A 14823-nucleotide genomic window follows, 5' to 3' on the forward strand; every position below is an offset into this window, starting at 1 on the left:
TTACATTTATCAGTTCTGTCATTCTGATATTTTTCCTGATCTGTTTCTCTTCTGTCTGTTTGCACACGGCCAGTAAGTCATGATCTTTTATGGGCATTTTTTGAGTGTTTGCCTATGCAAAGTAGGGCCGGCTGGTCCGTCCTTTCAGCTTAGAAGAGAATGGTATTCACTAATCTAAGAAGAAAGATAAGAACAATTCTGCCCTCTACGAACATATTCATGAATCTGACAAAGGGTTTTCGTAAAAAATTCCTCAAGTACAACTTAAGAACAAATTTAAGAAGATTCGTAAAAAGATATTGGTGAATGAGGCCCAATGTCTGGGAGCAGGACCCTGTCTGTTTTAAACCCAATCTGGGTTTGAAACTGCTTTGTGTTTGGGTTGATGTAGTCTTCCTTTCTCAGAAAAAGGCAGGCCTGACAGAACAACCTATAAACAACCAGCTTTTATCTCTCTGAGAGAGACATGGCAACAAAGAGCCCAGCTGTCTGGTCATATTTCCCCCAACCCTCTGTTTCCCCCTTTTATCTTTTCTGTCATCATCCCACCGTGTTGAAGAGGAGGTACAGGGGGATCTAGAGGAGTGCTTAAATCTCAGATTTTTGTTTAACTGCTTCCTCACTGGTAACTTTTGATTGTTTTCTGGGTCTGGAACACATGTTGAACACTGCAACAGAAGATGAAGATTTGAGAGAAATGCTTACTTGTCAACCTTAGTAAGTGTGTGTGTGTTTTTAATAAGCCAAAAACACCAATTTACAACAATTTGCTCTTAAAAAAAACTCAGTTGCGCTGCTGCAATATAATGTTGTCAGATTTACAGTAGATAGCATTAAAAGCTTTACTGCTACTACCCATAGTGCTCATAAGTCAAACAACAGCTTGGCTGTGCTAGCCACACAGATCTCTTCATGGTTAGACTCAAGCAGAGCTGAGAAGCAGGAGACCGATATCTGGTAACTTCAAGTGGCATCACTTGACATTTATCAGACTTCATGCAGCTTCCTCTATGGTGACAAAGGGCCTTATATAACTATCTTTTCCACGCACGCAAGTATCTGTAAACAGAAATTAATTTAAAAATGAGTGGAGTTCTGCTTTACAATTAAGAATGGTGTTACATTCAAAAGTCGTCATAATTTGTAGCTTTTCCTTTGCAAATAACTTTTCTGTTGTAAAAGATAAAGGGTTTATCATGGTAACTCGATAAACATTTAGTCTACATTTTCTGTTGATTCCCCCAATGCTTTAGTCCATACAGCTAGCAATTTTGCAGTCAACGCAGAATTAATGATGCAAACCATGGGGTGACACAAATGGGAGGCAAATTTGAGAAAATCCCAACTGGATCAGTCAAGAAATGCAGCTAGTTCTGATGCTTGTGCACAGGTGCACTCCATGGTACCAATAAGAAAATAACATTCATTCATGCTCGGTGGCATTGAAATGTGGAGCAGGTCGGGTTGATTTTAAAGATGGTAAATAGTTAATTTACGGTCAGGGTTTGTTGTTTGGATGACTGTAGCTTCAATCAGTCATAATTCATCATGCTGGAGTTTCAGTAATAACATCAGCCAATGCTTCTGGAAGAAACATCAATGAAGGGAGTCAGAAATTGTTTTCAGTGACCCATATTTAAGGATAGAGATGTATGTACAGTACATCAGGGAAAATTTTATCTAAGGAAAAAAATAATTCAGAATCAGATTTCTGAGAATGCCAGTGTTAGCATCAGACTTGCGAGCAGGGACAGTCCATCAACAAAGACTTAAAGATGGTTATAACAGTGAGGATGCAGTACATAAACCCTCATTATGAAGATGAATGCACATTTCTGAGTTCAGTGGTGCAGGAACCATAAACACTGATCTACAGAGATGCAGGAAAAAAAGTGATATCGTCAGATGAGTCATCTGACCATATCACGCATGTGTGCTACACACCATGGGTGCTTTTCATTAGGAAAACTAATGCTTCCTTGCATCATCTTTCCATCAGTGGCTCTGAAACGTTTCTCCTTCTGCCATTGTGGAGGCTGTTCCAGTCTTTTTGAGTTTACAATGAGAAAACATCCTACACTGTGTATCATATGCTGAAATCTTTCATTGTTGTCATGATGTATAAATGCACACCATGTCTGAAAACCTGAGTATCAAGACATGTGAAATCCAAAATCCCCAAAAACAAACCACGTTGCTGGAGAAAACAAAGAGCTGCTGAAAACTTCTGATTCTTGTCACAATGCTCTGATTCAACAAGTGCCAGCAAGAATAATTACTTAGATTTTTTTTATCCTGATAACAATATAAAAGGAATCAGAAGTTATTGTATCCAAAATACAGCAGATAATACCCCCATGTTTGGAGAACAGTTTGTTTCTGGTGGTGAAAAGGGTTTTCACGCACAGAATACTGAGTTTTTCATCCAGTGCACTCTGGGACCAAGAATCTCTCACTTGGTAGCCACAGCTACTTCTTTCTTGCTTCTTATCATTAGATCCTCACTGGAAGGTACCAGAATGCAAAGGAAAGAATGAGAGAAGCATGACAGCATGATGCAAAGCACCCGGAGAAAAGTAGAGAACTGAACATTTGACCCTTACTGAGAGGAAATCCAGTGGCTCTAATATGCTATGGGGGCACTTTGTTGATGTAGTTTGGGTGCTTGTGTGCTTAGAGGACACAGTCATTGCAAAAGCACAAAGTTGTTTTGAGTGATTGCCTTTATTCTGTAATAAAATATTGCCATCTTGATGGGAATGGTCTCTTTCAAGATGACAGCTCCCCTTGTCCTTAGGGCATGAGGAATCACTGAATGGCTGATGAGTCTGAACATTATGTGAATCATATGCTATAGCCTTCAAAGAGACTAGATCTCAAGCCAACTGAACAGCAATGAGACATTTTTGTCTGATGTATTAGACTCCACCAACATCCTCAAAACATGGGGAAAAAGGGAATATCTTTAAAAAAAAAAAAAAGTGGTTTATAGTACCTCCAGCAGAGTTGCACATATTTGCAGAATCCATGCCAAAGCAAATTTAAGTTTATCTTGTAGCAATGTGGTGGATCAGCATGTTTCAAACAGCACCTTTCTCTTACAGAAAGACTCTGCTTTTCCTTTTGTTTGTCACCTGTATGTGCAGCTTATTATACATAAAGACCTGAATTTCCCAAACATACCTCCATCTTGTTAAGGGACACCCAGCAGTCTGAGGGGAATTCCTGCAGCATGGGAACCAGGAACTGTAGGCAGCCATCCCAGTGACACAGCAACAGCATCATACCAATCAGGTTAAAGATCCGCATCACTGCACTGGCCAAGTCATAGGTCATATGGAAGATCTGGACAGAGACCACGAGACAGGAGAAGGAGTTAAAACTGAGCTGAAACAAGTGGACATGAAGTGCATGTTGGAGCTTGAATATTCCTTAAATAATGTTATAAAAACTGAGAATCAAGATTTCATGAATTAATGGGTGAACTGGCATCAACTCTGCTCCTCTGAATCATTAACATGTTTGATTAATGAGTAGGGGAGACATTGTCCGATCAGTCCCTAAGCCAACCCAGCAGGAGAAAGCAACACATTGTTCACACAGAGATACATGACATCAGTCAGGCACTCAAACACGCACAAAACCCAGTCACACACATGTTAGACTCACGCAAGCCTGCAGGCAAAGAGATGCACTAACAACATAGAGAGATTTACCATCACATACACATACATACAATCTCACACGCAGCATGATGGACAGGGACCATCATGATACTGAACAACTGATAGTCTGTGTCGTCTCACACATCAATCACTCTCAGCCACTGGACAGTCGCTTACGCCAGTCATCTATTGCCTAACTGACCCAAGGAAGCCTCACTGTAATGCTGCTTAACAATTTGATGGTTACTTAAACCCAAAATAATCAATAAAAGGTGTAAATATGTGCAAATAACAGTGTTCCTGACAATAAAAACACATATGATACTCTGATGAAGTCTGCTGTGAAGGATCAAGAAGTGGGTCACTTCTTACTCAGTGCAGCTGAGGGAGAAGTGATACTCTGTGATGGGAATGATGAAGAATGAGCCTGGACATGAATCACATGTGGGTGATCTTTCTAAATGCAGCTTTAACCTTTATGGAGTTTTCACTGTCACTTTCTATCAGTCAGTAACTGACAAAATAAGGCATGGGATCATAATTTTTCACTGAGGATGGATGGCAGGAAGAATACAGTATGTTTTGTGCTGTTCTGGATGCTGGTGGTGTTCAGGAGAATGGACAGCTCCATCACTAAAACTCTTCCCTATGATAACGACGGAGAATCAGCCGTTTGAAATGGGCACTTCCTGCACATGCCAGCGTTTTACTCCTCATCTCATCTTTCCTCATTCTCCATGCATGCCAAGTATCACTTCCCATCATGCATCACTGTGTGTGTATGTGTGCATATCACATCATATCTTCAGAAATCCAATTATCCAAAGGTCAAGTGAGCAGCCAAGCCCCACTGCGCTGTTCACTGCTGCAAAATGCCAACACCAGGCAGCCAATACTGGCATAAACGAAAAGTCGAGTGATCTCATGACATCACTGGGCCTCTTGTGTCCCGGGCTGTTCTCCTTCAAGTGAGGACGTAGTCTGAGGAGGGGCATGGCCCAGAAAAAGTGCATACATCACAGAGTATATAAAAGCTGAGGTGGCAATGAAGGAAATATGATCTACCTAGCAATAGCATTCTTCATTTTTTACTAAAATAAATAATAGAATAGAAGTACTTAGAATAGAAGTACTTTATTCATCCCAAGCTGGGAAATTTAGGTAATAATAGACCTAAGATTAATTTAAGAAAAATTCAGCACAATAGGATCAATCCTTCGTAAACTAGGACAACTAGACTAGACAACACAATATAACTCCATATGTTTCCCTTGGTCACCCATGTGTAATCAGTTACTGACTTATATTGTATCATCATTGTCAGCTGCCCCCATTGCTGCATGTTATCATTATTCTCCACCTCGCTAACTCCTCCTCTGGTGCCTTAATTGATTGACTATGTTTGCACTGATAATGGGGTGCTTATTATACTGTGTATTGCCACCTGTGAGACTGCCAGGTCAAATGCCAAGACAAAGAGTTGAGGAGGTTATGTGACAATACCAGTAATTAGAATGTGAAGTTTGTTAATGCTCACATATCTTGCTGACATTATATTATTTGTTTCTCAGCAGGTGGTAGGTAAGAACATCAATACTGAGCCACCAGGTGAAGGAGAACAGGCTACTTGGAGCAGACAGAGAAACAGATTGTTGGTTTGGCCATGAGCCAATTCCAGCATATTGAAGGCAAATCAGTGACCTTTTATTGCCAACTAGATGGGCAGGGTTTTCCTCTCTGTGAGTTGTATTATTAGTAACCATTGTAATTGGTCAGGGATTAGCACAAAATGTATGTTCTTACCTCTTCCCATTGGTGAATATAGCGTATTAATCTGGAGAGCCTCAACAGCCTCAGCAGACTTAGAATCTTGGTAAAGCGGACGATCCTCAGGGCCCGAGCAGTCTTGTACACCTCTGAGTCGATCCCTTTCTCCACTATGAGGAATATGTAATCCACTGGGATGGAGGAGATAAAGTCTACAATGAACCAAGTTTTTAGGTATTTTTTCTTTATGGTTTTAGGGTCCAAAATAATGTCTGAGTTGTCCTCAATGATGATTCCAGTGCGAAAGTTGAGCACGAGGTCCATAAGGAAGAAGGTATCAGAAACCACGTTGAAGATGATCCAGGGCGTTGTGGTCTCATCCTTAAAGAAGGTGATGCCCACAGGGATGATGATCAGGTTGCCCACCATAAACAGCAGCATTGTAAAATCCCAGTAGAACCTAGCAGGTATGTGCATGTAGCAGTGCATAGATGGGTGTGTCAAAGAGAGAGAGGGGGGGGGGGGTTGAGAGACAAAAAAAGAGTGTCAGATCAGAAGGGAGTTCCTGTGGAAAGCTGATAGGCACAATAAGCTTTCTTACTAAAGATAGAAAAGTGTATAGTGTACACTTTGTGTGTCTGACAGTGGGTCTGTTAGATCATCAACAGATGGTTTATGCTTGTTCTAAGCTAAAATTGTAAATAACAGGTCCAAACCACATTTTTTTATTTGCTATTATTTAGTAGTAAATCATTAAAATAAAACTGAGATTATAGAGATTTGTTAGGAGTGTTTGAGATCTGTTTCATGCATGGGTCTCAAAGACCACTTGATAAAACATCTGTGGTTTCATTTGAGGTCCTCCAACACATTAGAGCATATATTGGTAGCAAAAATGCCACTGTCTCCCTGCTTACTGACCGTTTAGATGATGGGGAGGGAGGTATAAGTGGGGTTTGAGCCCGTCAGAGGAAGCTCTGCAAGACAGGTGCGGCGCTGAGTCATTATTCTGCGACTTATGCAACAAACTCTGGCTCCTCCGCTACACGGCAACAACAATAACCTCCACGATTATAGCATTTTTATTTAAATTTGTTGCGTTAGTGGTGCAGTAGTCGATATAATAATTAGAGGAACGCAGCTACAGCTTATCCTCGTGTGGGAGTTTGTCTGAAAAGTAAGGGTCTCCTAAGTGACCTGTCATCAAATAATACTCCAGCTGTGAGAAAATGTCTCCACTTTGGCTTTTGTGGTCTACTGATACAAGTGGGCCAAACACTAATGGCGCTGGAAAAGAGAGAGAGTGGGGAGCTGTCCACTCCCTGTGGTTCTGAAACCAACCGGCCCAGCTGACAGTGAAACCCTTTGATTTTTCCAACCCAAATACAATTTAGCGCGCGATAGGTGGCAAAAAAGGGCTTACAGGCAAGCTGTAGTCACGATGAGCTTTCTCGGCTCGCAGGTTTCCCTAAATATTGGAATGACAAAAAAAAGCTGCTGGATGTCCAGCTGGGATATCTGTGCTTGCTCAGTGATAAAACAGCGCATCAGAGGACAAGATGCAAGAGCCGGAGAGTCGTACAGGCGGTTACGTCTCCAGTGAGCATGCTTGAGGTTTTCGCACACTTGGCTCAAGGTGACATTCCATTACTGAGTGCATCGCATACACACACAGATAAGCACACATAGCCTACATCCCGTCAGCGCGGCACTTGTCGCAGAGAAGACACTATAGCAATTATCAACCAGATTATTTTTTTAAATGGCATTTTACATGAACCCTAATCGCATCGGAGCATTATCCTCTTTGATAAATGTAAGCGTCACGCAACGAAAAGTCGAGATGTAATAGCAGGCCTTGTTTGTTGAGCACCCCCAGACATGCGACTGGACAGGAGTAGGATTTGTTTACAACCTTGAAAGGACACTCATTGCTTAAGTATAATTGCTTGACAACAGGTTGTTTTCAGGGAAGGGTGTTACTGCGAGCCCATTATAATGCATCTCTTTAAATTATGTGCAGATTTAATCATGTGGTAGGCTACATAATGAAAAATCGGCAGCCGGTGGCCCCGAACAAAAATACCGCATGTGTTTGTGTTTCCATAGTCACAGTGGTTCTGTTACTCACTGTAAAGTAAGTTGTAGAAGACAACGAGGACCCTTACGGGCCTCTCGTGACTTCCACCGTGTAACTAATGGCAGCCCCATCTCTTACCTGAAATCACTATAGGGGTGGATAATCCAATTTCCAGCTGATTTTACCCTCTCCTGTTCCCTTTCCACTGCTTTTTGACTACCATACATGCGTAAGGAGAATTTGTTAACTCCAGGCTGCAGCATACTACTAAACTGCCGCTGCATGAAGCTGGCTTGGCTGCCTCGGGGCTCCGCATCCTCGGCGGGCACAATTGGCGGTCCATCCTCCGGCTTCTGGAAAGTGACAGAGTTCCTTGGCTGCTGGGTCTGAGTCTGAGTCTGGCCATGCAGTGAGGATGAAGCTTTCCGGCTCGGTGCGTTAGAGAAGGACACCTTGGAGTCTTTTTTCTCTGGGACACCACTGGACACGGGGGTGGCGCCGGGGTTTGCGCTCTCTCCTCCTTGCCCCCCGGTCAAAGATCCAACTGGTGTGATCGAGCCGTCCATACTGGCGGTTGTCGAGTTACAGGCTCTTCGTTTGGCACCCCCTCCGTCCTCGGTTCTTCCCGACCCCGCTGTCTGTTTCTCCTGCTTGGAGATTATTGAGCGCAGGCTCCCGGTACCCGAGTCCCTCCTGCATTCTCCGTTTTTGTTGCATTTCATGCTGGAAATTGGAGCGACGCCGTTGCAACCATCACCCACTGTCGCGTTTAAAACCTCTACCGCGACCACAGAAGCCGACGCCTCCGCCCCAAATGCTCTGCTGGTCTCGCCGCGTTGGGCAGCATCGCCCGGACAGGGTGTCTCAGTTGCTCTGGAGGCAGCAGTGGGCCTTGAGGGGGCAGGAACGTCCTCTAGGTGCGTAAGGCAGGGCTCCTTGTTGGAGTTTCTCCTGGAAGCCGAGGACGCGGCTCCCCCTTCTGGCGTAAAGTTCTTCATCCTGATACTGCCGCCGCCTCCTCCTCCACCTCCGCCGCCGCCGCCGCTCCCCCCGGCTCGGCGCAACCGCGGATACTGAAACTTGGACTCTTCTTCGCCGTCCTCGGTGTCGTCCATCACAACGTTGCTGGTCACACCGTGCTGCTTACCACTGGGAGCACCGGGAGAACCGGGGCCCAGAGAGTTCTGCACGCTGTCGCTTCTTGGACATTTGGATGCGACAGCCTTGGGTGCGCTGATGTGGCTGCATCCACTGCCGCCCACCGCCTTCTTTTTCATGGTGGCAGCAGACGCCGGTGAGATCTCATTCTGGTCCATGACATTGATCATATCAAATTTTGCCTCCAATTATCTTTGAAGAAAGCCAATCAGAGAGAAGGGGGAGAGTGAGAGGGGAAGGGAGAGAGAAAGGAGGGAGAAAGAGAGGGAGGGGTGGACGTGACTTACTTGCAAACTACTGCACTTTATTCTCATTGTGTTAGAGATGCTAATGCATCAAACTTAAGGAGCCCTTTGACTGCGCGGTGAAACTATTGGTTTGAGCAACTTTAATTTTTGCTCAGCCTGCTTTTGAATGAGGCTGATGACCTCCAGCTTAATTTTTTTTAAGTGGGAAATGTGTCAGGATAAAGACGCTGTAAGTCACAACATATAACATTCTAACATCAAAAAATTGCTACGCATTAAAAGTATAATTGCGCTGTGGTAATGAGGATTCTATTAAAATCATGTTTTAGAAGGTGTCTTTACAATGACAATCTGCTTTGATTAATGTTGCCCTCAGCTTGGGTTTACCGCCTTCTAGTGGCATCATAGCAGAAACACATGCGAGACAAAATGTCCCATTAGTTTTTCTGCTTCTGACACAACTTCAAATGCAGTGAAAAGATTGACAGTAGCAGCTCTACGGTGCAGGTCCATTTCTCTCTTGTGGAATGTGGCGTTAAAGGTACATTTATGTACTTAATCATGTCATCAGAATAAGTTTTTGTTCATTAAAGGTCATTTTATGTGAGAAAGGATTCTTAGTGTTTTCCTATACTGGTCATTTTTGGCCCTCGTTTTATGGTATGGATTGTGAGAACAGGCTATTGAGTTATAATCAGCTAATGACAGTTTTTGTCAACAGTTTTCTTGCAAATATTAAGGATAAAACATTTAGGGAATGCTTCGCTTGAATATAAACCAGCTGGTAACACTTTTTGATTAGAATAGCACAGTGAGTAAGTACATTTATATTTGTCTTATTTTTCTTCCCTTTAATGATACCAGTTGGCATCATATTATATATTGTTGGAAAGCCTGATTAGTCACTTTAACAGTGAGGTATAACTTGTAAAGATTGTGCTTCTGTGGAACAAGCAACACTGCTAAATGTGTTGGTAGTGCCCCAAAAATGTGCCAAATCTCCTGCAAAATTCTCTTCCTGCTGGTATTCACTCTTGTTTTGGGTTGCTTTGTAGATTAGATTATTGCATTGTCTCATGGTAACAAAGAAAAAAACAACACATATTGACAATTTAGACACTTTACTAATTTTACACTGTCAGGGACTTCAGTGTGGGGAAATGCATACACAGCCACTGCAGTCTGGCACCTCCTGCAACCTGGTGGTATTTTCCTGTGGGATTACATCCTATTCCTTAAGACGTTGTTGAAAGTTATCCTGCATGGTTGTGTTTGTCCCTAACATGAGCAATACACTCAAATTGATCCCATAAGTGTTCAAATGAGTTGAGGTCTGGACTCACAGCTGGTCATTCCATTCTCTCCACTCCCAATTTCTGGTGGTACTTTGTGATGATCCTGGCTCAGTGGGAGAGAGGGCGCTGTCTTCTCCCAGATTCTGGAAATATAGGATTGCCACTGGCTCTACAGAATCTCATTCCAATATGGCTGTCCATTAATTTGGTGCCAATCACACCTGGAAGCACTTGAATCTTACAAAAGTGAATACCAACAGGAGAATATTGTAGGGGATTTTGGCACATTTTGTGTGTGTGTGTGTGGTGGTGGTGGTGGTGGGGGGGGGGGGGGGGGGGGGGTATGTGACAGGTAGTGTAAAGTGGTTAAGGTGACTGAAAAAGCACTGTGCAAGTCCATTTACAACACTATTTTCTTTATTGAAGAAGAGAAATAATGGACCAAACAAAATCTTTCTTACTTTTTGTGCTAATTTAGAGAAATGCCTAACTAATACAAGACTTGGGATTATTTGATGCAGGAATTATTGCAACATGCATCATAGTCCTCAAATGATCCTCAAATCACTTCCATCTTATGTGATTGTGTCTTAGTAAATAGCAGACATTAAATCTTATTACACATCCATGTTTTGAACAGCCTCTCTGAAAACAGGACAACACCTGCTTTCTTGGAAATATGAAGCTACTGTTTTTTTAAATTAATCTAGTTTTTAGATGCCAAAATTCACTATAAACAGTTACAAAGGAAAAATTTGTAACATTTGAATAGTAGGATAGAGCAATAGCACTAACGGGGATCAACAACTTCTTGGTGCAGCCTGCACTAATTTCTGAATGAAGTTATGGGTAATTCATCAACAAACATTAAGTGAGTACATGATTAGTACATTTTCTCTAAAGTGTTATCTACCTGGTTGTACTTAGCAGCAAATACAATAAGCAATAAATTCTTCTAGCATATTCTGAATCCATATGTTTGTGCCAATAGCCAAAGCTAAGAAACCACAGAGCACCATCGTAACACATCTAGGACATGATAATGGAGTGTTCTATCACCAGAGTAGAGATAAAGTAGTTAACCTGTTTTCTTTGATCTAGTTTTGGTTCATTCCAACTTTCAACACAAATACTGTTCTGTACACTGTAGAATAAAAAATAACAAACTCCATCTTTCTGACCTCCTCCATTCATTTTATCAGTCAAAACTAAGCAGCTGCACCAAGGTTTTCTCAGCAGGCTGAAGCAGTGATGAGATGCTACAAAACAGAAAGACACAGCAAAATACTATTGAGAGTAAAACAACTGTAGCTACCAGCCCAGAAACATGTTGCAGCTGCACACAGGTGGAGAAACCACATCTTGTTAAGGTTTATTCATTGATCAAAGTGAAGTGTGTTAACCTATATAAGGAAGATGAAGTGATGACCTTCTTGTTGTAACACAGAATACACACAAATGTCCTGAAAATAAATTAGATGAAAATAAGGAGTCGCCTATTATCTGCAAGTCTCCCTCAAACTTTTTTGTTTTTACAACCAAGTAAATATCCTGTTATTTATTAGTTTACCTATACATCTTCACCAGAGCCCTCGTTCTATCAGGGTCGTGTAAATAAGCCAGTAAAACCAATCTAACAGCTTTTTATATTTGCAGTGTGGGTTTGGGTGGCAACACCTCATCTATTAGCACTAACAACTTTCAGCAATAAAATTAATTTGTTATTCCTGGTAATTTAAATATGAGAAGCTTGCAGGTCCCTGCAGTGAGTCATCCACCACCTGCTTGTTCATCTCTGTTGAACATTTCCAGGCTCAGTTTGAATGTCAAATAAATGTATTTTGCACTTATATCAGAATGTAACTGTGGTGTGCTGTCTCCTTTTCAGAAAGTTCTGGAGGACCTTTTAGTGGTGTCATTATTAATAAAGGTTTTCTTAAGAAAAAAAAGAATAATGTAAAAAAAAAGTCTTTGACTAAAGGAAGTGCTCAGTTTTCTTTTTACAGTTTTCTTGTTTTAATGCTGATTTACCATCAACATCAAGACCACAAATTGACAAATATTACTACCATTTTTTTTTCTTTTAATGAGTTGCTGTTAATCCACATTAAAGGTGCAGCGTGTAACAAAATCAAAGGTCAAAGACAAAGTTTTAATATATCATTAAAGAATTCTGTTTCTATTGGTATATAATCAATAAAAAATAGCTGTTGTTTTTGTTCTTATAGAATTAACCATATATGTCTACTTGCTGTGGCTCCACATACATGGAAGCTGATATATTTGTACCACCATTTTTATTTTGTCAGAATGGACAAACAGCTCTGAGAGGGAAGTGAAAACCCTCTGGGCTCTAAGCACCAACTTTGTTTGATAGGTGCTAGAGCTCTGTTTGGGATAAGTAGTAGAAGAAGACACATGTACACAATTTTGAAGTATTTACCTACCGTGCAGTCATTGCTGCATCTGAAGCCACCGGATCCACTAGCAGATGAAACTATGTTTGGCTAGAAAAATTTTGGCCACTGATGGCCACCATCTATTCACAATCAAGGTTGGCGTTTGAAGTCATGTCTATGCCCATTTTTACCACTAGATGCCAGTAATTCTTACCATCTTACCTTTAAAGGGTTGCTTTACAAGAAATCTGGAAAGCAACTTTTACCCAAAACTTTTAACACACAGGGTTAGTTTGTAAAAATGTTAACATGTACTCATGAAGAGCTTCTGATATTAAAACAAATACACCTCAAAGACACAATACTGACAGTAAAACAGATTATTATTATCCTTCTTCCTCTTTGGCACATGATTTAAAGTTCAGTAAAAACTGGAAAAACTTGTTTCTTTCTGTCATCCTCATGTGGCTGAAACATCTAAGAAAAAACTGACAAAACTCAGGATGATTTTTAACAGACACAATAAACATGTGTTTTTCAAACACAGCCATAGGATCAGACAGAAATAAATTCTTCATGAGGATCCATCTCCACGCTGAGAGGACAGAAATGGGGAAGCCAGTGTCGTAGAGAAATTTACCAAGAGTCTGGATTGAGTAAAAGTATAATGAAGACACCAAACAACAATATAACAGATGGATGGCTTAACACAGGAGAACCAACTCATCAGGCCAGGACTCAGTTAAACTTTTCCTTTATTTAAAGATAAGACACACTTTTCAGGACCTCTGTGTCAAAATCTTGGATAGCAAAGACAAATGGTTTGAGTGGGTAGTGAAAGCGGTCATCAGTGTAAAGTAACCTTCACATAACAGAGGAGGACTGAGACATTACCTCTACCTTACCTATAATAGCATCCCTTCAGATATCCTAAGGAGATTGACAACACCCATTCACACATAGTCCCAGGTGAAAATATGGACAATGTCACTCTAATGAGACCTTGACTCTCGACCCTAAAACATCAGTGGCTAGTTAGGTGAAATTCCACACTATCTCCAAAAGAACTGTAGAAGCTCTTCTGGATGAGAGTGAAACGTCTCCAACATGGGCGGATCTGCAGGGAAATAAAGGGGGGCAACTGCCCCCCTACTTTAGTGTGTCAGACATGTAGGAGACTGTCTTTCTGCAACACAGTAGTGTGGAGTCATTAATCCCTTGACAATAGTTGCTTCCTCATGTGTGATTTGTTGAAGGATATTTCAAGTGGACAGTCCACTTAAAAACGTTTTTATAAATGGGTGTGGGCAATTCTTTTGTTCTTTCATTATCAGTTGGGCAGATAAAAGGCCTGGAGTTGATCTGATGTGTGTTGTTTGCAATTGCAAGATTGAGGTGTGAACTTACAACATGCGGTCAAAGGAGCGCTCTCAGCAAGTGAAACAGGCCATGCTTAGGCTGCAGAAATAGAAAAAAAAACAGTTTGAGAAATTTCCACATTAGGAGTGGAAAAATCCAGTTTAGTACATCCTGAGAAAGAAAAGAAAAGACTGGTGAACTCAGCAATGCAAAAAGGCCTAGACGTCCACAGAAGACAACAGTGGTGGATGATGGTAGAATCATTTCCATGGTGAAGAGAAACCCCTTTATAACAGTCACCCAACTGAACAACAGTTCTGGAGCAGTTTTCTTTGGACATATGAAACCAAGATCAACTTGTATCAGAATGATGGAAAGAAAAACTTTATGGAGAAAGGCTGGAACAGCTTATGATGCAAAGAATAGCACATCAGGTGTAAAACATGGTGGAGGCAGTGTGATGGCCTGGGCATGCCAGTGGCATTGGGTCTTTAGTGTTTCGTGATGATGTGACACTGGATGGAAGCTGCCACATGAATGCTGAGGTGTTCAGAGACATAATGTCTGCTCAAATCCAGCCAAAGTGATTGGTCAGTGTTTCATAACACAGCAAAAGCAAGAAAAGAAGTGGAATATTCTCAAATGGCCAAGTCAGTCACCTGATCTTGACTCCACTGATCATGCATTTCACTTGTTATGGACTAAACTATAACCAAAAAGCTACTGAAATCTGCTGCAGTAAAGGCCTGGCAGAGGGTTAAAAAAGGACCAAACCCAGCATCTCTGGTCATGTCCATAAGTTCGCAGCAGTCATTGCCTGGAAAGGGTTTTCAACAAAGTATTATACAAGAA

At 41.5% G+C, this 14823-nt stretch overlaps 1 protein-coding gene across 1 annotated transcript in view; it reads right to left on the minus strand.

The window, feature by feature from the left end:
* The window catches only part of LOC121644728 (potassium/sodium hyperpolarization-activated cyclic nucleotide-gated channel 2-like), a 35920-nt gene extending 27048 nt beyond the window's left edge, over window positions 1-8872 (minus strand). The window contains exons 1-3 of the mRNA XM_041992886.1: window positions 7651-8872; window positions 5469-5892; window positions 3184-3345 (exon numbers count right to left, since the gene is read on the minus strand). Coding sequence (XP_041848820.1) covers window positions 3184-3345; window positions 5469-5892; window positions 7651-8840 — 1776 coding nt within the window. The 5' untranslated portion in view covers window positions 8841-8872. The remainder of the gene's footprint in view (window positions 1-3183; window positions 3346-5468; window positions 5893-7650) is intronic.
* Between the last annotated feature and the right edge of the window lie 5951 nt (window positions 8873-14823).

The sequence above is a fragment of the Melanotaenia boesemani genome, chromosome 8 (assembly GCF_017639745.1).
Source record: "Melanotaenia boesemani isolate fMelBoe1 chromosome 8, fMelBoe1.pri, whole genome shotgun sequence".
NCBI lineage: Eukaryota > Metazoa > Chordata > Actinopteri > Atheriniformes > Melanotaeniidae > Melanotaenia > Melanotaenia boesemani.